The sequence below is a fragment of the Ostrinia furnacalis genome, unplaced genomic scaffold (genome assembly GCF_004193835.3).
Source record: "Ostrinia furnacalis isolate ACB-3 unplaced genomic scaffold, ASM419383v2 OfSCF5186, whole genome shotgun sequence".
Lineage (NCBI taxonomy): Eukaryota > Metazoa > Arthropoda > Insecta > Lepidoptera > Crambidae > Ostrinia > Ostrinia furnacalis.
Window position 1 is genome coordinate 324,765 of NW_021135425.1, and position 26,303 is coordinate 351,067.

Consider the following 26,303-nt stretch of genomic DNA (forward strand, 5'->3'; position numbering starts at 1 on the left):
AAAGAAGGTATTTGACGTACGAGAGCAGTCTATTTGGCACTCGATATTCAGATAGTTCTTACCAATAGCGACTCCAGTGGGCATAGTGCTCAAATAGACGACGTCCAAGATCCCCACTCTCAAGGTCCGATTCTTGAGCGAAGACACGTCAGCGATGTAGGCGAAACACGCGGCGAAGATCGATAGGTCCGCGCCCGTGAGTGCGCTCGGGAACGTCGCCACGTAGATCACGTACTCCAGAGGCCATGCTGGAATCAGTGGAATCAGGATTTTGAAGAAGTATCAGTAATTTGCGAGAACGAATCACAAATGAGGAGATCCGTAAACGAACTATAGTCGCTGACATAGCCCGACGGATTAGCAAGCTGAAGTGGCAATGGGCAGGGCACATAGTACGCAGAACTGACGGCCGATGGGGCAGCAAGGTTCTGGAATGGAGGCCGCGTACCGGAAAACGCAGTGTGGGACGTCCACCTACAAGGTGGACCGACGACATCGTAAAGGTAGCAGGGAAGCGCTGGACGCAGGCCGCTACCAATCGATCAACATGGAAAGCATTGGGGGAGGCCTATGTTCAGCAGTGGACGTCATTTGACTGAAAACAACGAACGAACGAAGCTCTATAGAACAATTTAACAATACAACTTTATCTTGTCGTTNAGTACATATTACAAATAATAATTGATATTGTGTATTGTTTTATTAGGGAAAATAATAAAAATATGATTATTTTTAACTCATTAGTTTTTTTTTTGTTCACTAAAAGTTTATTTTAGACGACTATTCGCCGAATGCCGAATAATACTAGCTATTATTCGGTATTCGACGAATATCAAAAAAATGTCGAGTAATGCCGAATACCGAATAATAGCGAGTATTCGCGGCAACTGTAATTTGTACTAATTGACCTAGGTCTGAGAAAGTTAGGCCATGTGAAACATAAATAATCAAATATCCAATAAAAGAAACATAAAATGAGAAGATTGAATAGTAAATCTAATACATAAAACATTCAAAGTGATGCTCTACCCAAAATTTCTTTAATAAGTTTCTAGGAAACTTCGCCCTACTTATTTGAAAATTATTGTAAGTAGGTAATGGTATCTTCTTTTGCTTTGTTATTTCTTGATATTTCGGAATAATTTCGACTATTTGTAGGGATTTATTTAGTAAGTAATTCGTAATTGCAAAAACTCCGTTATTTCTTGATATTTCAGAATAATTTCGACTATTGTAGGGATTGATTTAGTAGGTAAGTAATTCGTAATTATAAAAAGTCTCGTAAGAACTTTGCGTAAGTTATGTTATGGTAATGTGGGAAGAAATGAAGAAGTCTACAGCGAACCTTAATCAAAATAAACAGAAGGTCGGGTTATTCCTTTCAGGCTCAGGTACCGAGTCAGCAAAGGTTAAAGTACCTTAAGGAACTTCTAGTCCTACAACCCAGATTGAAGTCTTAACTAGTTTTAGTTAAGACCTAAAAGCCGGTGATGACTACGTATGTTTAAACTAAATTAGGTTTTTTATGTAACTAACAACTTAGGCTATAACTAGTTAGTTGAAAACTTATAAAACTTGTTGAAGTAGGTATCATCAAAGGACCCGATAATTACGTAAAAATATAATATTATCATCGATAATAATTAAGTTCCCATTATGAAAATATCTAATTTTTAATATAGGTACTTACCCACCCCTCATCCAACGGCTACGAGTGTGTATACTTAATTGAAAGGAGAAATATTGAATGGGCCAATATTTACAGGTAATTAGAAACTCTCCCTTTTTGTATGCTACAGGCACGCTGCATTGTGTAGGTAAATTCCTCAGTAAATTCATAATGAACAGAAAAGCCACGCGGGTAATTACACCTCCATTGATTCATTAATCAGGCTATTGTGTGGCTCTATGGCGGTAATTAAAACACTCGTGCCCCACACATTATGCCAAATATTTGCTTTAGATATACTTTACTCGTAGCTTTTGAGCGATTGTAAAATTGATTTGTTAGAACAGATAATCGACTTACAAAATAAAGTTAAGTCGATATACCTAGTTTTTTTTTCATTTGTTCCCATAACAATCTATAGTTCATACCTGCACTATCTCATACCAAAGTACATTATTATTCTGTGCTCATAAATAGAAGAAGCCAAAAGATAAACAGAGTACCTAATAGGAAAAAAGGCCTTTCAAACTTTCATTGGGATATTTCTTAGTTCCACCTTTTTAATAAAGATTAAAACTTGAAACTAAAATTCGATGTTAAGAACACAACTTTTCATAATTTCTCACCTTTTTCGCGCAGAGAGTAGATCGTCTTATCTGTGCCTTGATGTATTGCAAGCACAACGCGCGCCCTTGCCTAACCAGTTGTGGCTTGACTTGCGTAGGAGTCGCCAGGCACCAACCTAAGGTAGCCGACAGTCTCCGCGACACCGCAGCCGCTGCAGCGCTGGACACCATCGTGCTGAAGCGACGCTTTGTCCGGTCCAGTGGCGAAAGCGAACGGCTAGGTGTTGTGCGGGTTATATCTAAAATAAGAAAATGAAGAAGTTAGCAGCAGTTTTAATTTTTCGTACCGACTTCAAAAAAGAAATCTAAGAGGTAATTTATGATCCCCGATTGTTCGGAGACGGCTGAACCGATTTGAAAAATTATTTTTACAGACCTAGTTAATTAAGTATGGGATGTAGTACTAGGTATTTATGGATATAAATGTTACGGTCAAAGTGATAAATGTGAAAATTATGAATAATCGCCGGTTATTATGAATAATTACCGCATGATTTGGTTAATGTGATTAATATGAGGTCATTTATGTGTGTATAAAACTAAATAGGAGGCTTAGGGGTGGCCCAAGGGCCCCCCCCGCCGCACCTTAACCTATTTTTCAGTTTAAATCAAAACATTATGTTATAGGCATCATGGAAAAGTAATATTATGCAAGAAACATTCCAAACTCATTATGCCAAATTATATTAATATATGATATCAAAACGTTCAAAAGTTTGGCTGTACACGAGCACGTACACAAGATGTTGTTCTCTTTTAAGAAATTTGTTAGTACTAAGATTGAATTAATAAATAATCACTGTTAAATGTGATTAATTTATAACTTTTACAATAACCGGTTATTATCAATAATTTTCAATTTATCACATTAACCGTAACATAAATAAATAGGAGCAATAACAAACTAATTATAAAACTGTAGTTTATTTATCCAAGCTTTAGACACAAGTTATAATAGAACCTTTGACGCGCGTCGTATTAAAAGCTCAACAAAATATAAAAAATATACACAATTAAACATCCCACGCAAGTCAAACTTTCTTTGAGATGGTCAGGGAATAATAAACTCCTACACATCCACGTAAAATAAAGAAGTTAATTTTAGTTTCCCTGAAAACAGACACTTTCAGGTGCTTTCAGCCGTAATTTTATGATGGGTTTCCTTTGTGTTGTTATAGTCGTTGTCATATTTTTAGAATAAATACACGGGTAAGTGCTAAGTATGACCTAACCTTACTTTATTTCCTAGTACTTATTATTTTACGGTGAAAATTTCGGGCTGGCCGACTCGTGATCCGAGATTCGAGGGTTCGAACTTCGAACCCGCCGCTGCACGCTGGCCGTTTTGCGTTGCTGCGACACACATTACGGTATAAAGTGTGTCTGTCTGTGTACCTAGTATTAAGTATATTGTGTCACAATGTTTTTTTTCTGCTGCTATACTCAAAGTTGTGGGTACTAATTTTAAGCCTACTTTTGGTACTTTCTATTTACGTTTTATCTATCTATCTAAAAATACTTACGTGGCATACCCAGCAGCCCTTCAGCGCCCGGCAGCGCAACGAGAGGCGTGCTCAGCTTTCTACGCAGCGGCGGCACGTACTCGTCGTAGTCGGTGTCGTCGTCGTCGTCGGCGTCGGGCGCCGTCACGTGGATGGCGATGTTTTGTGGCGGCCGGTACGGAATTCTCCATCGTAGGTCGTTTAAAAGCCCTATCTGGAAAAAAAAGTCACATTAATACTCTTTTTCTTCTTATCTTGATTAAAGGTCGTGACATTGTATTGTAAGTTACAGGTATGCGTTAACGCTGAGGTTTCGCTGTCATAGTTTCTCAGTAGCGGTGCACGGTACGGGCGGGACTAACGCCTGTATTCACAAACATTACTTTGAGGTCACAGTGTGCGTGGACGCACAGGGTGACACATGAACTAATCACAGAGCTCTATTCAACGCTGTGCGTTTGATTTGCTGCTTCACTTAAGCAATCATCGTTTGTGAATAGGTACGGGCGTAGGTAAATCACCTCTCTTTCTCTACTTATACTTCAGGATCTAAATTTGGCCTCCTATGAAACTTGACCAGTAAAAGTTGAATACTTAGTTCTGAGAGATGGCTTCTGTTTTGGAATTCGCAAAATAGTAGGTACCTTTTTTTTTTTTTTTTTTTTTTTAAAAGGATTATTAGTAATTTGTTATTTCACAAATTACTAATACTCCCGTTAGCCCCTCGTACTAAGCTAAATATGCTTGTGTCACGAGTGAGCTCACCACAATAGTCGAGCGGCGGCGGGGACCGAACCCGCGTTCCCCGGATCACGAGTCGGCCAGTCCGACCCCTTCACCGTTCGGCTATCGTGGCTATTAAAACCTACCTACCTAAACCTACCTACTTTAAAGGACCGGACTACCCTAATAAACCTCCGCACCGCTGCGAAACTACGACAGCAAACAAATGGGCACACACCATTGCGTTCGCTTTCTCATACTCGTATGAGAAACATGTCGAAGTGAACGCAGAGATTATTAAAAGTATATTAATTATAGCGCCCAAATATTTCGTGAATGAGAGCTTTTACGTTTGAGTAGTAAAATCCCAAAGTCTTAAAAGTTTATTCTAGCGAAACCAGGATTTTATTCGTTACGTAATAAATGGGAAAAACATTACTATTCCAGACAGACTTCTAGAAATGACTGAACAGTTGGCCTGGAAGCATCAAATCGCGAGTAGCAATCAATACTTGATTACCAGAACAGCTGCTGGCCCATTTTCAGAACTATGTTCATAATTTTGTTTTATTGAGCAGTTTTTGCTTGACTATTGAATTAACGATTATGATAGGAATAAATAAGTCTGTGAAAGTACATTATTTTATGAATATTCACTGGTTTTGGATGGATTTCATGCAGTTACGACCTCTATTAACATTTTGTGCTAGTGCTCAAATAAAATGTATGCTTGCCATCTGTCTCATTCGGTCGACAATGAAGTAGGAATAAAGGAAAATGAATGACAAAGGAATTTCGGAGAGATTATGAATGGCTCCATTATTTAATAGAGTAATTTAAAAATGACGCAGAAGATTAAGCATTTTAAGAAGATTTATCTTAAAGTTCACATATAGTTTTCAATATACCTATCATGTGTAGCAACAATAAACTACCTAGTCCTTCGTATCGTCTCGAAAAAGCTCTAAAGTTAACAAAAAGCTTTTCGGAAGCATCTAATAATGTCTGGAACTCTGTCACTTCGTAATAAGTAGCATAATATCCAAGTTATATGATTGCCTGTCAGGGTTTCGGAGTCTTCAAAGACGTCTAGTCATCTAAGGGCTCAGTGTCAGTTTTCATCAAACATCGTCACTAATAGTGAGCACGTAAAAAATGTATAACGGATTGTACAGCACCTCTAGCGGAAACTTTCAAGAACTAAAATTTTCATATTTATTTTTTTAACGCGCTCACTAGTGAGGACGTTTGATGTAAACTCACATGAAGCCCTCAGATTCAAACGTTGTTCATTAGATACTTTTTGTGCCAAATGGATTCCGAAGCAATCTAATTAATACGTTTATAATTGTCTTTTTGTAAAAGAAAATTGTTATGTCGACAAAACCATTTAACAAATAACAATACCTACTAAATATTTATGTAATTAGGATGAAATAGGTCTTCTCTCGTTTTAAAGTGAACCATTAGCGAGGCCGAGAAATCTACCTGAGACTTGAATATTAAATAACTTGAAAAGGCAATACTGTTGCGAGGCCTAATATTTTCAAATGTAGATTTTATATGATAAGAGTTTTTCTGTAAGTACTTATCAAAAGAATGTTTAATTTTCACTTAACTCTGTATTAAAAAATACAAATAAAAAAGTAATATTTATTATCCTTGAGTTTCTTTTGGGGCACTGGCATCTTAAGATTGATTACTGCCCATTTTTCTCAAAGGGAAGAACACTCAAGCTTCGACTTTCATCCCCGTTTAGGCTGCCCCATTTCAATTGAACGCTGGTGGAAGAATTAGCAAAAGTATGAATACTCGTAGAGACGAATGCAGACTACATTTTTGTTGCAAAGTCGACCCTATTAAAACTGCATAAGATACCATAGTGTTAAGCTTGATATGCCGTTTGTACATTTAACTTATTAAAAAACATTTACGTTACGAATGTCTTCTTTTACTTTAAAACAGGGTATACAGGGTGGAAACGATAAGTGATCTCACTCGATTATTTCTAAACTATACAAGATATCGAAAAACTGGTTACTGATCCTGAAAGTGCTTCACGAGCTCTTTCAAACGGTACCAACAACAGGTTACAGAATAATCGGGATCTATCCGAAAATTCAATGTTTCCAGCTTCCACCTAAATGTATGCCAACCACTCAATATTAGAAGTGTAATTTTTTAAAAACTTTAAATAAACTCGCAAATTGCATTCTTATTTAAAATTATTTATGGAAAACATTAGTTTTAGGCTTTACTTGCTATAAAATTTGCTGTAATATTATCAAGAGATGAGTACCATTATCTGTGATAGTACTAAATGTATGAAAGATGGAAACATTGAATTTTTAGATACATAGATCCAGTTTATTCTGTAACTTAATATTGATACCATGGATAGAGCTCGTGAAGCACTTTTAGGATCAGTAACCAGTTTTACGATATCTTTTGTAGTTTTTAATATTATGAGGCTGTACCAAATGTTCCATACATTGAATTTTCGGATAGATCCAGTTTATTCTTTAACCTATTATTGGTACCGTTTGATAGAGCTCATAAAGCACTTTCAGGATCAGTAACTAGTTTTTTGATATCTTGTATAGTTTAGAAATAATCCAGTGAGATCACTTATCGTTTCCACCCTGTAGATAGAAGTTAAAATTAGGAATTAATTGTAAAGTTCCTTTAAGTAGTATTCGTAGGTAGATCGTTAAATTTATTCAATATCTACATGGTGATAAAATACCTAAGTACTTAGAATTCTCGAAAGTAATTAACGTCTAAACTTTCTCAAGGCAGGTAATTCTAGTCATTAGTTTTCACCGCTGTATTTCCTATATCGAAAGTAAAACGATCTACAGCTTGACCGCCAAGAAATTCAACTAAGTAGATACTTAGTGTTAATTAGTCCAGTGAGAGGGTGAAACTGTCCTTGAACCTGTAAATTAGTCCGAAGAGAATAAGAGGGGTCCGAAATTTAGGACCGATTTCCCTCAGGTGCCAAGTGGAAGGCCAAAATATGAGCGAAAAATAAAGGTAAGTGACATACTCTGGTTATGAACGATCTATGTATAGACAGGGGCTGTGGAGACCCACTTATTGCGAAAAACTTTTGTCGAAAACTATGTTGAGTGCCAGTGGATTAATGGATACTTGAGAGTTGGATATACCTAGAGATGTACCAACAACGTGTAACTGTCACTTTTTATAGAGTCTGTCATCTCGCACTTACTTTAGTGTTGCTATAAATTAAAAGGCTATCTTATAAGTACACTGGCAACAACTTAACAACTGGTAGGGGCCAGTAATATTTTTCATGGAGATTATCTGATTGGCAAAATCGCCGGAAAGCACGCCAGTCTTTATTTGGCCCGACAAGATCGGTAAAATAAAATGCGAGATATTCGATGGATTCAATAATGAATCCTGCCTATTTGTATAGCACACACCCTTACGCCTACCCTTGACGCTAGATTTTTATGATCCAGTACGCTAGTTATTTTACAAACAAGTGCTTAAATAGACAGGTATTATTTTAAATTGCTAATAAATCTAACTTTATAGATTCTCTATCTGCTAATTAGGTATTACCATTTGTATCTCCCTTTATCACTGTTTAATACGATTTACCCGACTGCGGTCATTATTCCAATCACTTGAGTACACATGACACATCATAAATGTAAGAATCCTTTCCCTTTTATGCAAATTCTTTAAGAGCATTTCATTTGCGAAGTAGGTAAGATAAGACAGCGAGTGGAATTTAAATAAAAATTGACGTTGACGTTGAGTGGAAGCGGGCTAGGGGAAAGCTTTAGAGCTTACAAATATGCTGTTAAAAGTTGCAGCGGCTTGGAGCGAAACTATTAGTTTTAAAGTAGATCCCAATCCCATCCATACTGACAAAGGGCCATATTGAAATCCAGACTCTACCTAGAGATTTCTGTCCGGTTCTATTACTAACTATTCACGTATTTTCAGTCAGCATTTGTTTGAAGTTGTAAGAGGTTTAGATAGCGAAAGCTACATTTACGTGAAAGTATACATTAAGAAATGTATATTTATTTTCCTTAGTGCACTACTTTATACAAGTAAACGACTAGTTTGTTTGCGTGGTCGAAATAAAACCGCTCGTGTATGTATCATAAAGTTTCAAAAGGGAAGAGAAATAAAAGAGGATTTACCTACATTAACTATCAAAATAATATCACACACAATAATACAATGCAGCCAAACATGTAATGCAATGTTTGGCTGAAAATTGTGTAAGTAACAAATATGTTTTTTAATTAAACATGTGAGGTTCAATCTTATTTATTATAAAGTATAGTAATAAGTAGGTACTTCCTACAATGAGGTTATTCGTTAAAATAATTCCATTGTTTCATTGAGTTGTGAAACTTAATAAATTAAAAATAACATAATGCCTCAAGCGGATATTTTAAACTCGAAACAAATCTTACAAAATTGAGTGTTGAAATGGAAGTGTTCAGAGTTTGATAAGATTTTAATCCTTAAAAAGTAGTTAATTTGTAAACAAAAGTTCATGAGTTCGTAAGGTAGGTATAGAAACTTGGAAATTGGGCTTAGTTGTTTCATTAAAAGTAAAGTTTCATAATGGTATACCGAAATTACTTAGGCTGAGTTGCACCATCTAATTTAAACCGTAACTATAACGATAACCGGTGCTTTTTATATGGAGTTTGACAGATTCTTAACGTTTGTTAAAGTTAAAGTAAGATGGTGCAACCCAGCCTAAATTTCTTGACAGACAACAAAATACCAGACAAAGGCTCTACTATACACGAAGAAGATAAAGCGAAGTGCCATAAATTAGCTTTACTAAGTAATAAATAATGTTTTTTTAAGTAGGCAATTAACTTTTTTGGTCAGAAAATTGCTCTTTACGTGCGACATTTCCATAAATTTCGTCAAGCGATCCGAATACATTAGAACCATTTTAATATTTTAATGGTACGAGATCATTACCGTGTCTCGCACTAACTAAATTATAATTTGTTTCTAAATGTTTCGTATTAAGTATTAATTTACCTAAATCGTTAATTGCGCCCACGATCCACGTTAAAACTTAGATCAATTTCATGCTTGGGGCCCTAAATTAAGTACACCTACGGTAAACCTACGTTATGGCCGATGGCAATGCCAAGATTATGGTTTTAAGTAAGTAATATGTACTCTACTATCCAATAATCAACTGACCTAATGGTTAGAGTCTTGCAAAGGGCAAATTGTAGTGTACTTAATGAGCACTTTGATCATTTATATGAAATATCAATGTGCTCGAGCACTTCGGGTAATCAAGCATTTCATTCGGATCCTAGAAATATTAGTCCGAAGTAGCAATACCCAGTATCATTACTAAGGGTATTGGTCCATAATATGCCTGAATTCATGAACGCTTATAAATTTTACTAGTAATTGCCATAGTAAAAGATCTACTTTGATTTTTTTGTAAATCGGAGAAAAATTATTGCTTACGAGAAAAGGTATTACTAAATTAAAGTTCTTAACTTAGCCATCAAATAAATTGATACTGAAAAATATCAAAGCCTTATTTCAGTCCTTTTCTGAAATCAGTTTTTATTGGCTTTTAACGAAGCTTTCAAAGTAGGTATAATCTAGCTTTTTGAAATACTTCAAGTTTATTTGTTTTTAAATTCATCATAAAGCACTTATTTTTTATAGACCCCGCTGAATTGTAAATATAATACAGTCCAAATCATGTTGATGATAACCGTAACGATTTCACGATCAATATGTGAAGCCCACTCGTTCCACGGGCTATTAGCTTTTACATGATTATTTCGCTATCGAAGGCCGCCACCGATAGCAGAACAACGGGCTTGATAAGTGTCTATTAGCTGTTATCCCTGTGTCCCAGGTGAGCGAAGAATACTAAGCGATCAATGCTATGCGGAGCGATAAACATTACATAGCGAAGGTATAGCCACTGAGAGGTATGCCCAGGTAAGAAAATTAATGACTATAAAATGGCTCCTGATTGTACTTCAACTTCATTTGAACGTAGATTTCCTACTTAGTCTCTTTCTCAAACACAAAGCGTTTACGTAAAAATAATGGTGAAAATTAGGTAGACAATTACTAATTATACCCCTGTCCTAAATTGTTTACTAACTTTTGTTTGTTTTTGTTTTGGTGACAGAATTTTGTGCTTTGTTCAATTGTATTATAATCTAAGTTTGTTAAGTCAAAATATCAGAGTCGAATTTAGTTATTGGCATTAGATATTTAAATTTGAGTATCAGTGATACGAGGGATGCTGATAAATGTGAGGCACTTTAGACCGACAATTAGGTAGTACGTTCCGAGAAACATCTACCGACACTTAACAAAGACAGAATACCTATATTGGTATTTGAAAATTATAACGAAGAATCTACATATAAATAGATGTCATTGAAGATGATAAAGTACCTACGAGTAAATTTCGCTTACATAAGTGATGTAGAGTGTCTGTCTGTGAATTCAGAATACAATATTCATTCATTCAGTGATATTTTTCAATAAATACCTAATTCGTATAAGAAAAAGATTATTCTGTAGGTAGGTAGTATTTCTTATTTATCCTAGAAAACTCCCTACGGTATAAGTAATGTGAGTGAATGGTAAGGTTCATCGTTCCGATTATTATCAGTCAAAACAGTCGGTCATACTCAATTTAGATCACGCATAAGTAGGTAATACCCTCGTCCTAATTAACGATTGTGTTCCATACATTAAAGACATCTTTGACCTTATTATGTACGAGTATATTGAAATTATTTTGTAGGTAACATCAGTCAAGTGCAGGTAAGATCCATGAAAATGTGACTTTTTTTTCAATATTGAACATAATTTAGGTGCAATGTAAACCTAATAATGCTTAGTAGGAAAGTAGGTAGAAAAACTAAAATATTGACCTAAGTAGTAGTTACAAATGGATAGATTAACACTTTATGATATCTACGAACACTACAAAAAAAAAGATTAAAGAAGTTTTCCTGAAAAAACGAAACTTAAGTAGGAAATAAGTGAGCCTGCTGCCTGCACTGTGACATTTGAAAGGGTCTTCGAAGACTACACCCATATCCATTATCCTTTAACAATGTAAATACGAGTACCTCAAAATATGCGTATGCGCCGGATCCGGAACATCTGAGTCATCACACGAATGTTTCCTCGAGGGATCATTGGCATGCTAACAACAACCAACCAAGTTATCGGTAACATTGAAACGCGAATTAACATGAGCGGCGCGGTGCAGCCACGGCCGCGGCAATCGATCGTCACGAGACCTGCTGGTGCCATCGGCAAAGAAAATTAAAAATTACACTTTTGCCCCACCTCATCTTTAATATTTTTGGAAGTCAGCACGTAAAGTGATCAATTATCGTAAAAAAATGTCGCTGTAGAAAATAGGTCACTGCGTTTATCATCATAAAGATAATCTAGTTAGTTAGGTGTGTGCCTAAATATCTTAATTACCTTCTGTGCCAAGAATAAGCTTCTCATTATTTCATTTAAGTCGTCTCAAATATTAATTATTCTGCCAGTGACATGACCGCATTTAATTACTTGTCGTTCTCATGTCTAACACAATTCTAGACGAAGTTAACTTTACCGCGAAACATTAAGAACGAACGTTCTGAAGTTCTGTGTGCTTACCATGAGTTTACGTTACGTGTGCTCGCTAGCGACTGCGTAAAAAAATGACATTAATTGTATGACATATTGTGCAGCGCCCCTAGCGGCTACTTTCAAGAAACAAAATCTCTATAGAGATTTTTGACGTTTTCGCTAGCGAGCACACCTAACGTAAACTCATGGTAGGTACACTGAACCATACTGCACCAATTGCTAAAAGAAGCACGTTTTTACATTTTTGTCAGCTGGCTGCTCCGCTAACATTTTTATTACTTTGGGAACTGCAAGTAATAATACTTTTTCATACGGAAAAGCGGAGTAATAAATATTTTAAAACTGATATATTGAGCTGATTTTAATCTTTTACGTTCCAGAGTTACCAGGTACATTGTAGGTGTTCCGGTGAAATAATTTACTATCATAAACGTTCGTTTCAGCCAAATGACGTCCACTGCTGGAGAAAGGCCTCCCCCAAGGATTTCCAGAACGATCGCGGTCCTGCTCATCGGTCATAAACGTATTCTGATATAAATAAAAAACTTAATAGAGTATTATGTTCTGTGTTTTGAAATGAGAATTAATCCTAGTTTCATGAGTCTCACAGGCAAGTTAATCCCTAGTCGACAACGCTTAGAGCTCTTAATTAGTTATTAAAGACTCTAAGTACAAGTTAAGCTTAGTAGAGCGTTTTAGGGATTCAGGTATAAAAGGTTTGTGGCGCTCGTATAATATGCGATACCTACTATTGTTTTCAGTTGCCACTTTTTGAATTTATAATGCTAATTACACCACAAATTACAAGTAAAAATGTTTTTTTAAAAATGTTTCTTTAAGTTAATGTTTTGTTTATAATAATATTACCTAGCATCTAATTAACTTTCGTGTTTTAGCAAGTTGTGTTGTTTTTACATGCGTTGAATTCCGACCCAAGGGAATTAATTGGGTCAAATTGATTAAAACAGTTATTAATGTTGTTTATTCGGATCATCTAAAAATGTTTGATTATCCGAACATTAATACGGCTCATTGGGTAACTTGAAAGGGTGAGTATATTTTATGACCCGAATCAACCCTCAAGAAGGTTATTACTTAATCAAAATAATCCTCTGTACTTATTTGACGGGCTCACTACTCCGTGACACACGCGCGATTAATCCCGAGCGTAACCACTTACAAACAATGTGGTCAATTACCGGAGAGAAAGATAGAATGTTGAGCTGCTAATGGTCGTAATGAAAATTGGCACTTTGCCCGAAAGAAATTCAATACAACACGGCTCGGCGCTGACACGGCAAAGTTTGCAGCGAACCTGGGTACCTAATCGAGAGAACAGCGCACAATCTGCCAGCTAGCTAGCGTGCGGGATTGAAGCCGGAGGGTGCGAGTTTCAAAACGCTAGACAAGTTCTCTACCTTGTCATCTGCAAAAACTTTTGAAGGTGGAAACGAACGAAGCTAAATATACCTAACTTGAGGCATTAGCGAAAGTCTTTTAGGCGAGAAATTGGCAAAGCTCTTTAGTTTGTTCTATTTAGAAGTAAAATAAAAGCAATCAAATCTGGCTGTAGTAATTTCACAGTAAATATTTGGCACAGATTTACTCATAGATACTTTATTTTATATTACGTAGGCGTGGCGTATACATAGCGTAGGTTTATCCTACGCTTTTTGTGAGAAATTGGATTAGCAGTAGAGAAAAAAGATTACACAGTAGAAAGGCAATGAAGATACAGTGAGCAAACAGTAAAAAAATAAGGGTCGTTATTTTTCTAGAAACTAGTTTTGGAATTGCGAGTGATGTGACAATAACCGTTCTCGGGACAAAATGGCTCTCGGCATACGATCTAGAAAATTGCATTCATTGCGGCAAAGAGGGTTTTTGCTAGCCATCGCAGTCGGATAAAACAGTATACAAGAACAAATTGATGTGGCATTATATCAGTTGTTTGTGGTTTCTATTCCAATAAACAGGCGATGATTTATATTTCAAGGTTAGTTCCGAAATTAAGAGACCCTACTTAATTGGTATGATTTAATGCACGTCACGTCTTCAATAACTAGTAGTCACTAATTATGTCTGTTCTTATTTTTAATTGTGACGGACTATTTTAGATTATAAATAGATATCGTAATAAACAACTAGTGTCAATATCGCCGACAGCTATAGACCAGAGATTCTCAAACTCATAAACGTTTAAATTTTAGACGGCTGTGAATTTTTCAAAAACATAGACCAGTTTTGTAAAAAATCTTGCCCACTTAGGTATTTTTAAGATAATTGTATAGGTAAATCTTCATTGTCATCTATTAACTACGAGTACATCCCACACAATAAAAAATCAATACCGGTTGAAATTGAAACCTTAAAAGGATGGCATTCTCGATTTCAATTTAATCCTGTTTAATATCTCTCTTGGGCTTGGGTAACTAAACTCAAAGATACCTCTAGGTTTACGCGGGGTCCACTTTGAGAATCCCAGCTTTAAACATTACCGCAATGGACGTACTGGGCGAGTCAATTAAATTTTATTAGTTCCGGCTAGCGGAAATACGCTTAAACCTCGATGAGATTCGGTTTGTAAACAACCCACATTCGGAATGTGGCTCTGGGAGACTTAATGGGCAAAGGGCTATGCCCCGTTACTCTAGTCGCCAGGCCAGAGGTGCACAAGAATGTGTGATAAGCAGCCACTCAACTAATGACTGTGACGCGCCGCTATCCATTTAAAACCACGCAACGTTGCCGCAACACTTTTTAAACGATTACCTGTACAGGGTGTAAGAGCCGAACATGATATAATAATGGTCGCATTTTTGGGAATAACAAACGCGGCTGAAAGCTTTTTTTAATTTTTTTCATTAATTACAATACTTCATGTTCTACACTGATTTACAGTGCTTAGTGCTTTGTTAATTGGGGTGTTTTAAAAATCTAATTAAAATATTTACAGTGCTTTGTTAATTGCGTTTTTTTTTGCGATAAAAGTCTAATTGAAATAAAATGAAAAATCGGGAAACTCAAAAGCATGGCCTCAGCTCACTCAATACGCCTACGAGTATACCATAAATAGGAACACCCTTTAGTGATTATGTTAACATTTCCGTAACTTTGTAATCACCATTATTAATTAGGGATGCCTTAATTTTAATTGATGAGCTTAAAAGTTATTAGGTATGTTATGTACCTATTCCTTAATTTATTTTGCGTAAACTTTCATAAAGAAAAGTGTAATTAGCGTGGTCTGTCTTTGCCTAGTCTAGTAAACAGACCGCAATTTGTTTAGCAAAGCCTTAAATTAAGAATTGTGGCTTCAGTGAACTAGTAATGATGCTCATTGTTCAACGTACTACAATAACACTATGTAAGTAACTGAGTAAATTTAAGACTATAATTTTTATTCTGCTCACTGCGCAAAGTTGGTTTCAATTTGTAAATACGAATGATAGTGTCCATAAAAGAGAGCTTTGGATAAGTGCATCATAAAATACGAAACATGGAATGTATGATAACATTGGGACAGAATGTAAATTGTGGTCGCCTCGCGTTGTGTGGAAATCAGAAGTGGTGCATTCTGCATTGCGGAGAGCGGGTCAGGGAGCCCCGGAGCGAAATCTGCATAAATATTATCATTCTCTGTTGAAGCATTCCGTCGCTAATTAAGCAATCGAAACAATAAACTATGAACGCGCCTGAGCTGTTGTAATAAATATTTGAACGCGATATTTTCACAGATAATTTCTTTGAATCCACCAACGCAATAAAATAATGTTAGCAAGTGTAAAGAAGGAAGGTATAATACTTGAAGAGCACCTATTTTGTGGCGCACCTATGTTTACCTAATATATTTACTAAGATGAATGAAAAGTGCTTACCAGGGCAACATTACATAGATGTGTCTCATAATAATGAACACGCTTTGTAGTAGGAACCTCGAAAGTTAACTTACTAAATTATTAACCCGACAAAATGACACTCATGTAGAGCAAATCGAAGATCAAGCAAAGTTTAACCAACGCGAACGAATCCCAATTTAAAAAGTAGTTTAAAAATGTATAGTCAGTTACTTAATTAACAGTGTTGCATGTTTCCTCATTTCTCTGTGCAATTTAATTAATGAGACGGAATCAGTAATTAACCAACATAATTTTCTTTGTCTGCGTAGTACGAAAAACAGTCCCGCTTTTGAAGATTGTTCAAATCAACGTTGCCTGTTCTTTGTAACGGCAAATGTATATTCTGTGTTTATGCGAAACATTGCGCCGACTTAAAAGTTTAGTCGTGTAGACGACAAACTTCTAGTCGTTTCACTTTAAAAATACGATAAGCACTTGTTGCCATTAGGTAGGTATGTGAGGATCAAGTGCTATAGATGCAATTTTCATGCGTTATATCATTTTGGCCTCTATTAAAAGTGCATCTAAGTTTAAAATTCAAGGCCCTAGAAGTTGAAAGGAGTAAGTAGTACGTAAGCGTTCTTCTGTTTCCACCTGAATATTAATCAAAACTCTAAATTAAATTACTTATTCAAAAGTTTGGACAGGGGAAGGAATGGGCGCAATTTATTTTACACTTTAAAACAATTTCTCGGTCCATCCATATTTATTTTGCACTAGCTAGCCTTGTCCGCAACTTCGTACGTTTTTAAGTGCGCCACAGTATACACGTAAGTGAGGTTCACACTATACCTACATTTGCACAAAATGCATCTTATTAAAACTGCATTAAAAGCCACAGTGTTTAGCCATCATACTTGTGATAACTACAAATTTATTCCATAAAATGAAAAAAATCAGGTTCGCTGTTACCCGTCGTCTAACCTAACTCAAATTAAACTTTACTCGAGAACGCGTGAAGATTGTTGAAATTAATATCAAATAACTAGGTGTTGAGCTTTGTGACAATTACCTATTAAAGAACAGTAAAGTAAACGGTACTCGTATAATGGAAATCGTATTTACTGTGTAGGTACCTACTGTTTTTCCTTTACAAAAATCATTTTCATTTCGTTTCATTCGAGAGGTGTTTTGAAGTTAACTTATTTGGATTGGGTAATGTCCAATGTCCATGTGGTTTCAGAACATGAAGATGATGAATTAAATTAGTGAACATAAAATATTAATTAGTACAGTAAGTAGGTACTTTGAAGGTACAATTTATTTTCGGCGTAAAGTAGACTGCACAAGTCAGTATAATTATGTATAAATTAATTTACGCAGTAATAGGTACTTATAGGAATTCAACTGATCTCGCAAACGAAGAAGGACTAACTAACTTTGAGTCTACAACAATTGTCTGGAATTTAGTACTCTTATCTATATCTCAATGATATACCAAAGAGCTCTTTAATCAGTGAGCAGTGTTTGGGATTGCTTGTTACCGTTGATTAAGTAAATTAAAATTACTGTAGTTACACTAAATTTTCGCTATTGTTAAGACAGCATTAAGGCACTTTAACTAGCAATAAGGTACCTACCAGACCTATCGATGAAGCGATAAACAACATAAATGGCTCCCATTCAAAAGAAACCGAAGTCAATAGTCATGTGTTCCGTGTCATCGGTAGTTCGTGAATAAATAGCCCGATGTGGAACAATGGAGACAAAATGACTAGCATCTACATGACAAAACGAGAGATTGAAACTATGTAAAATGAACAGATACGGCGCAAGCGCACGATTTAGCATACAACTGATGCTATCTGCAACACGTTAGTAGCGTTGTTTTGTATTGTAACTCAGATCATATGTCGAACGCCATATCTGTAACAATTGTAACCTATTGTGTTTTTGAGTAGGGAGAATATACGTTTTTAAATAAAAAAGAAGCCTCTTTGAATAGTACTTGTGGATCTTGAGGAAAGAAAAGCCTTGTTTTGTATTGTAACTCGGATCATATGTCGAACGCCATATCTGTAACAATTGTAACCTATTGTGTTTTCGATTAGGGAGAATATACGTTTTGAAATAAAAAAGAAGCCTCTTTGGATAGTACTTGTGGCTCTTGAGGAAAGAAAACATCGATAAGAAAGCCATAAAATTCAGGAAAACTCTGTTAGCACCTAACAAATTAGATACATTGTATACATGTAACGCTTGTCAGGCGTGTACAGAAACGTATTGCCTAGTAACGTCGATTTGGTTTCGCGTAATAAATTGCTACAGCGCGAACATTTGCGTTTCATCTGTGGCCGTGCTTGACGTACGAGTAGGTTCTAAATTTTATATTACTGTTACGTTACGTGTTACGTTTACAAAAAATATGTTTTTATTTTATATATGTATATGTTACAGGAAATGTATGAATTCTAGGAATTGTATACTATTCCTAGGAAATGCATACAATTCCGAAGCTATTTAGGAAATGTATAAAATATTGCATCAGAGATTTTTTAATACGCACATATCCTAGGACATGTATACTTTTCCTAGGAATTTTATAGATTTATAATATTGTATTAGGAAATGTATAAAACTAAGCGGCACAAGCGCGGTCTTGTGATCGGGTGCCCCTCAGTAAGTACGCCTAAAATTTCCATTAGCCAAACCACATTGGCCGATAGGTACTTTTAACTCACAACTATAATAATATTGTTTAGCCTGAAAGTTGTTTTCGCATTATATACCTTGGCTGAAAAAAAAATTCCTATTGGCATACCTTTCTTTTGGCATCACGCATACGCTGAAGTATTGGAAAACCCTTATTTTAACATCTCTTTTATTAAACTATTATTGGCATGAAGGTTTTAGTACTCCTGTAGCTGGATAACAAAGTCTCGGTTAGGTAAGGTTAGACTTGCGACCTTACACATACACAGCGGCCGCGGCGCGGTAGCGCCATTTAAGTTTCGGAGAAAAAAATAAATCTTAATTACATTTCCGATTGCTGTTTAGGAAATGTGTAAATTTCCTAGGAAATGTGCCTAATATAATTTACATCACACATTTCCGGGTGATTTTAGGACTTATACACAAATCCTAGGAATTGTATACAATGACGGATTTCATACATTTCCTGTAACATATACAAACATTTAGATTTTAATGCTATTTCAAAATGTTTGTCAGATTAGAACATGTTTGATAAGTTTTGATAAAATATTAACCGATCACTATACTTATTTATTATTTACTGTCATAATATGTAATCGGTACCTGAACTCATTTGTTTTCACGTAAGGCTAGCACGTAAAGATCTGGGAAGGAACATTTCATATACTTAGTCGATGAGACAACAACAAATTATGGGTAATTTATTCCATGTTACCTAACACTTTACAACGACGATCCGTGTGCCTACCATGAGTTTACGTTAGGTGTGCTCGCTAGCGACTGCGTAAAAAAATGACATTTAAATGTATGACATATTGTGCAGCCAGTGCCGTATTATCCATAAGGCACTTTAGGCCAGTGCCTAGGGGCCCACTATGACCAGGGGCCCAGCACTCCCGATAAAAAATGAAAAAAAAAAATGTTAAAGATTATTTTTATGCAACAAAACTCAAACCACCTCAAAACATCGCTTAATTTTGATTTACACATTCAATCGTCATACATATTTCGATATTGTGGAAACTAATTCATTTTCGTAACATTGGTATTACTGCTTTGGTTTACATGACAGGTCGACCGTTGATGCCCTTCAGAGGCTAAAAAGCCTCACTGCAGAGGCTAGGAAGAGGGGTGAGGGTGTGTTGACTGTATCATTCGATATAGCCAACGCTTTCAATACCATCCCTCATTCCACCATACTCGAGGCACTTCAACATCACAGAGTGCCTCAGTACCTTCGAGGGCTACTGGCCGATTACTTACGGGCCCGCGAAGTCCTGTCGAGACGGCCAGCTCAAACGGCGCACGGTGGGCTGATATTAGAGCTTCATAGACTTAGCGTCGCTCAAAAATCAAGTGCCGAATTTTGAAAAAATAAATATGCCAATGTGTTCCTTTACCAAAAAGGAATATTTTATGTTATGTAACGTTTCTTGATAAAGTTATTATTTAATAAGTTATTGACAATTTCCTTTTTTTTTGTATGGAGCTCAACATTTATTTTTATTTTATTCGTTATTCTCAAGCTTTCTTAAGAAATTAACTTTTGTATTATGTAATGCAACATATAAGCTATGTTATCACCAAGTGTCGCATTTCGGAAATCTTCGGAACATNGAGGCCCATGTCAACACTGGCAACACACACTGCTCGAAGACTTTCGTCTTGAGACACTGCGGTATTTCGGACATGAGTATATGGCGAAGCTTCCCGAACGCTGCCCATCCGAGTTGGATTCGACGATTGACCTCTTTCTCGAAGTTGGACCTACCTAACTGGACTGTTTGTCCCAGGTATACATAATTGTCGACAACTTCGAGTGTAGAGTCTCCAACCTTCAGAGGAGTGGGTTTAACTTTATCTTATTTATTTTTAATCGTGGTATTTTTCGCAAAAAAAAATATTGAAAATATAATTCGCGGGTGCCCATATTATCTTAAGTTTTAAAGGATAGGTACCTAAGGCTTATTTTCGCGCATCATTATTAAGTAGCTAACTTGGCAGTTAACTGTATGTACCTGACGTATTTTTCTATGAACGAAGTAAATTATCCACGTAAGCCAATTTTGAAACGGCGCGCAAATTAAACATGAAAAAAAAAATGATTGTTTTATTTACGTAAATCGATTAAGTTACTGATTCTGAGTTTCTGAGTCGCTCCTAAAAGTTTTGACACTGATGATTGCAAATTCACCCTGTACTATTATTTAAACTAATAATATAAAGCTGAAGAGTTTGTGTTTAGTTGAACGCGCTAATCTCAGGAACTACTGGTTCAATTTGAGAAAGTATTTTTTTTGTGTTGAATTGTCCATTTATTTAACCAGTGTGTTATGACCAATAGGGGCGGTATCCCGGTATACCACATCAAATTCGGTTCAGTGGTTTAGGTGTGAAAGCGTAACAGACAGACAGATATACTTTCGCATTTATAATATTTATTAGTAGGGATTATTTAAAATTTTATCACCTAGTATTATACCGCTGACTTTTCGGTAGTAGTTGTGTCCGTTTACATTTCATAAGCTTAACCCGATACGAGAGTTGTTTACCCATATTTTGTCAGATTTAGTAATGTTACACTGCTATGTACCCAAGTGCTCGTTAAAGTGAAATGTAATATGTGTCGGTTTAAGCCTTGTGAGACGATCAGTTTTCCCACGATCAACAAATTCCTTGTTATTTAATAAGTAGGTAGGTATAGAATGTATTGCAAGAATTAATTTGCCCCACAAATGATTATGTATTGATATTAAACTACGTCTAGTGAACAGCAATCATTGATTAACTAATTTAAAATGTGAAGATGCAAGGCCATGCTCGTTGAGCATCTTTAGCTGAAAACATAAATTGATCTCATCATGTAGTATACAGTTTTGGACTCACCTTTTGTAGTAATTAATGTAATCATTGCTGAAAAATAAAGCTTTCCGATGAGTCCGGCAAGGAGTATAAACTTTCTTCCTCGCTTGTCGCTGTAGGACCCAATGAAGAAGGCCAACAACAGGGGGACCACATGGCTGGCGATCCCATTCCATTGGTGGAAAACTGAAACTGTCATCTAAAAGTGAGAAAGAAATAATTGTTTATTTAGTTCAAAAACATCAGAATTACAGAAGTGTGTAGGTACAGTCAACGTCAAATAGTTCGTGACACCCACAGTAGCAAATAAATTCGCAACACGTCATCATACAGGTTGTGTTGTAAACTTTTTGACGAACTATTTGACGCTGACTGTACATCAATCATCATCAATGTGTATTTGCAATGAAAGTTTTTGATACATCAGCATTAATTGCGAAATTCACCTCTTCGTAACTACTTACAAACGAGTGCGCGTCTTCTTATCATAAACTAGATACAACGGAGAAACAGATTACATTATTTTATCTAAATTCAGCTTGTAGATACTGTAAGATAATCATCATGCTTTAGCACCACAATAATTTATGGCAGTGGCTAGATGTTTTTAACAGTAGTGAGAATTATTCCTTCCTTTAAATGTTTAAATGTGTTTTACAACTACATTTAGCTAATAAAGATAAGTAGGTATAGCTGAACTGTACCGCGCTGTGCCAGCCACTTTACGCGAACTGCACCGCCTGGGCCACCATTGCCACCAAGATACAGGCTCTGCTTAGTTTGGGGCCCACTGTTATTGTTAAAACATCTTGCTTTGTTGTAATGCAAAATGTAACCTGCGCCTATTTAAATAAATATATTTTCAATTAAATAAACAATAAACGAATAAAATATCCTTGGAAATTTAGTTGAAAAAAGAAAAACTGTACAAAAGGAAAATTAGTGTCCAAATACTCTGCCTACTTACTTGAACCTCGTTGTTTATATCGCTATACTTGCTGATATCGTAACATATTTCCTCGCTGTAACCATGATTGACATTGCATGCCCGGAAAACGTAAAAGGTCTGTTCTATCACGCTCGTTATCATAAAGGCCATCATATAGAAGAACATCGTCGGCTCGACGGTTATGTATTTGTACCATGGTTTTTTGTGCAGAATCTGAAATCAAACCAAACAGTCATTAAGTTGTTGTTTCCACTTTTGCATTTAGTGTTGGAGCTATGCATCCAATGATGTTTTTTCTTAGTTCTATTCGTAGATGATAATGGTTGTTGTATATTTGGGCAGCTTTTAATTGCAAAACCTATCTAAATTACCACTTATTTAACATTTAGAAGCACAAAGCCAACTTGTTTAATACGAGTACATATCTAGATCACAGAGCTGACTGGGTGGCCGTCGAGGTATTTGCCCAGTTCACGATACAAGGGATATCTTTAAAAACCCCTAGAGGTGGGGGTTAGCGGGGCCTTTGCCCGGCCCCATTCTTTGGAGGGCCTCTCTCGGTACTTCTCTGATCAGCACAGCTGACTGAGCACCGTAAGCTGCTACGGCGGGCCGGGGGTCCTGTGTACCAGGACCACGTGGAGAGAGCTGGAGTGGCTCGTGAGCGAGCCTCTAGCCTGAGGCGGTGCTGCGGATGAATGTCCGAACTAAGACAATAACTCGGGCTCCGTTTCTTTGGGCTCCGGTGGACACCGTTGGGTTTTAGTGGGCAGGCCCCGCCTAACCCAGACCCGGAGAGTCCCACATAACCCATCGACCGCAGTATGCGCAAAGCATTACCCAACGTTAAAAAATGGGATGAGTTTTAATTTAAATTCTACGATTTATTCCAGGTAATAAATATTTACTAAGGAGCTCTGTAGCTCTACTTGTACTTACTCTAGATTCAGATTTTATGTCGACCTAACTAAATATAACTGTTAGTTAAGCGAGTTCATAAGATTCCTAACTATTTATCTGAAACTGCTGCTGCAGGAGTTAATATTTTTTGATTATACTACTAGTATCAAAATAAATGTGCTACAATATTGTCAGCGCTACATCTTAATTTTTTAGATTTGAATTTGACCTACTCGTATCTTTCCGTTGTTTTGTTCCATTCGTAAAGAAATTTAATTATAAACGATTTCCTTTTTCAAACAAAACGTTATAAACCTTTGAGTAACCTTGCCCTGTGTGTCGTGCGTGTCACAAAATTCAACTTTGGGCCTTATCGATAAATAAATAATTCGGCATTATCTAAACTCTTCACTACAATCTATGAGAGCAAGAGATCAAATAACACACTCATGTGATAACTACGTAATAAGTAGATCGTCTCAATCGAGACTCGCTTGATGCCCTTATCGAAATCTGGCATAACTAGGTAATAAAATATTACGATTCAAACAATAGACCTATAAATTAATCCAGTCATGCTGCAGAGGGAAATTCTTGGACCACAATTTTTGACTTCGTACTTTTGTTGGACTAGTTAGGAGGTGAACGTAACATATCAAAACTCCCCAAAAGGTTTTTTTAATAATTATGTGCCTGTACCAAATCTATGTAAGCTGGAAACATTGAATTTTTGGATAATTTCAGTTTATTCTGTAACCTATTGATATAGTTTGAAAGAGCTCATGAAGCACTTTCAGGATCAGTAATAAGAAGTTTTTGATATCTTGTATAGCTTAGAAATAATAGAGTGAGATCACTCATCATTTCCACCCTGAATATCATGACAGAAAATGCAAAGCAAAAAAACCTAAATTACACCATGGATTAAATGTGGTGAAAATCAGAGCCAACATTCCCAAGTAAAAGTAATTATAAACGAAATCAGTAAACATTATTCTCTCATAATAAAGCAATAGCAGGCAAAAGAGAAGTAAGCACTCTCATTACTGTAGTTTATTGCTCAAATTACAAATAACATTGTGTTATTTGATATTTTACTTTATACAAATAGTATGTAGTTTGGTTATGATAGTATTACCGTAGTATGGTTATCATATTAGAAATAAATGCTCTAAAATTGAATTGTGTTTAAAATCAATATTTTTTGCTGTTCATGTTTAAAATACTCTAAGCTACCTATATGGTATTGCATATTAATTTATTGATTAACTTGATATTATAAATTAGTTAAATTATACTAACATAGATTGTTGCACTTATATTTGCTATTTTTGATAAAGGTATATTCATGTATGTCAACTACTTATTTATACAGGGTGTCCCACAAATCAATGTCAAGCCGGAACTGGGTATTGAGGCAAGTTGTGCTGGTTATCAGAAAAAAAAAAACGATGTCGATTTTTTTCAAAATAATAGGCATTTAAAAGTAATCAAAAACTTCTACTCCTGGTGACGGTCTTTTTACTCATTTAGCCACAAATCTTTACTTTTTCCAAAAACCTCTTTTGTTCTGTTTTTTTTTGGAAAAAATGTATTTTTTTCAACCAAGCTGCAGCCTGGTCTTATAATTTTGATAACGATTTAGAGAAGCATTATTCAGGATTACATAACAAAAAAAATTTTGGAAAAAGTGAAGATTTGTGGCAACATGAGTAAAGAGACCGTCACCGGGAGTAGAATTTGTATTTTTTTTAAATACCTATTATTTTGAAACAATACCAAATAGATTTTTTTTATATTTTTCTGATAACCAGCACAACTAGCCTCAACACCAAGTTCCAGCTTGACGTTGATTTATGGGACACCCTGTATATTTTTTTGGTACACGTAGGGTTGCTAGGTCCAAAAACAAAAAAGCCGGACTCGGTGCTTCATTTGCCCGGACATTTTACAGTTCAGGAGTGAGAACTATCATATTCGAATCGGTAGCTGAACATAAAAAAACGGACGGACAAGTCCATAAAGAATAAACATGTCTGGCTAAAGCCAGCAACCCTAGGTAGGTACACATAGAATATCAATGTTGTAAAAAGTGGTTGAGGGACAAATAAGCCATTATCAGGCCAACATAATGGCAGGTTATGCTTCTGCAGTGAGGACTTAACAAATGACGAAACACATTTAGTTGTCATTATAGTCTATCCAATATAGCTTGATTAGAATGACATCTATCAAACGAATGTGACTAGTGCTGGGTATGTTTCGTACGGTTCACATAGATGTATCGATAAGTTTTCGAAAAAATTATATAAAAAAATGCACCCAATTTTTCTTCATATCTTTATTCATAAAAATGTCAATTATAATTTAAATTTAAAGACAGTAAAATTTAAAATTCATGTCAAGGGTGTACAACCTAAGTCGTAGTCATTATCATCAGTGTTCTTCAGTGGTTTTTTCCTCTCGCTAGAGGGCGGTGGGCATCTCTTCTAGAGCAACGGTGCTATGAATACCCAAAAAAATACCGGTGATTGATTTCCAACGTTTGATTATTTAAGAATGAAATGTTTTTTGTTTAGTGAACATTTAGAAAAACGTATAACTTGACTTAAATGTTAAAAATTAGTTAGAAAAAAAATTAGTTAAATATGTTAAAAAATTTGTTTTAATTTAATATGACATTTGTCGATATGTCCCATCACTAACATTTTTGTAACTCGAGATAACCTTGTAGAGACGTCGTTAATACTCTAGCTTGATTTTTATAATTTCGAATTACTACTTATTGGTGTAATTTAACGCTGCATTTACACGAAATTAACATTTTTATTGGAAGCACTGTCGTCGAAAATAGTCACC

The 26,303-nt window shown here is 35.8% G+C and overlaps 1 protein-coding gene across 5 annotated transcripts in view; it reads right to left on the reverse strand.

Moving 5' to 3' along the window:
- The window catches only part of LOC114360822 (proton-coupled folate transporter), a 38,834-nt gene that overhangs the window by 8,169 nt on the left and 4,362 nt on the right, over nt 1-26,303 (reverse strand). Inside the window, exons 1-4 of one of the 5 annotated variants that reach the window (XM_028315640.1) lie at nt 22,563-22,704; nt 22,300-22,437; nt 21,620-21,794; nt 63-248 (exon numbers count right to left, since the gene is read on the reverse strand). In XM_028315640.1, coding sequence (XP_028171441.1) covers nt 63-248; nt 21,620-21,794 — 361 coding nt within the window. In that variant the 5' untranslated portion in view covers nt 22,300-22,437; nt 22,563-22,704. Of the gene's footprint in view, nt 1-62; nt 249-21,619; nt 21,795-22,059; nt 22,242-22,299; nt 22,438-22,562; nt 22,758-26,303 lie in introns of those variants that run through there. The other 4 variants (XM_028315641.1, XM_028315638.1, XM_028315639.1 and 1 more) reach the window with 4 other exon arrangements.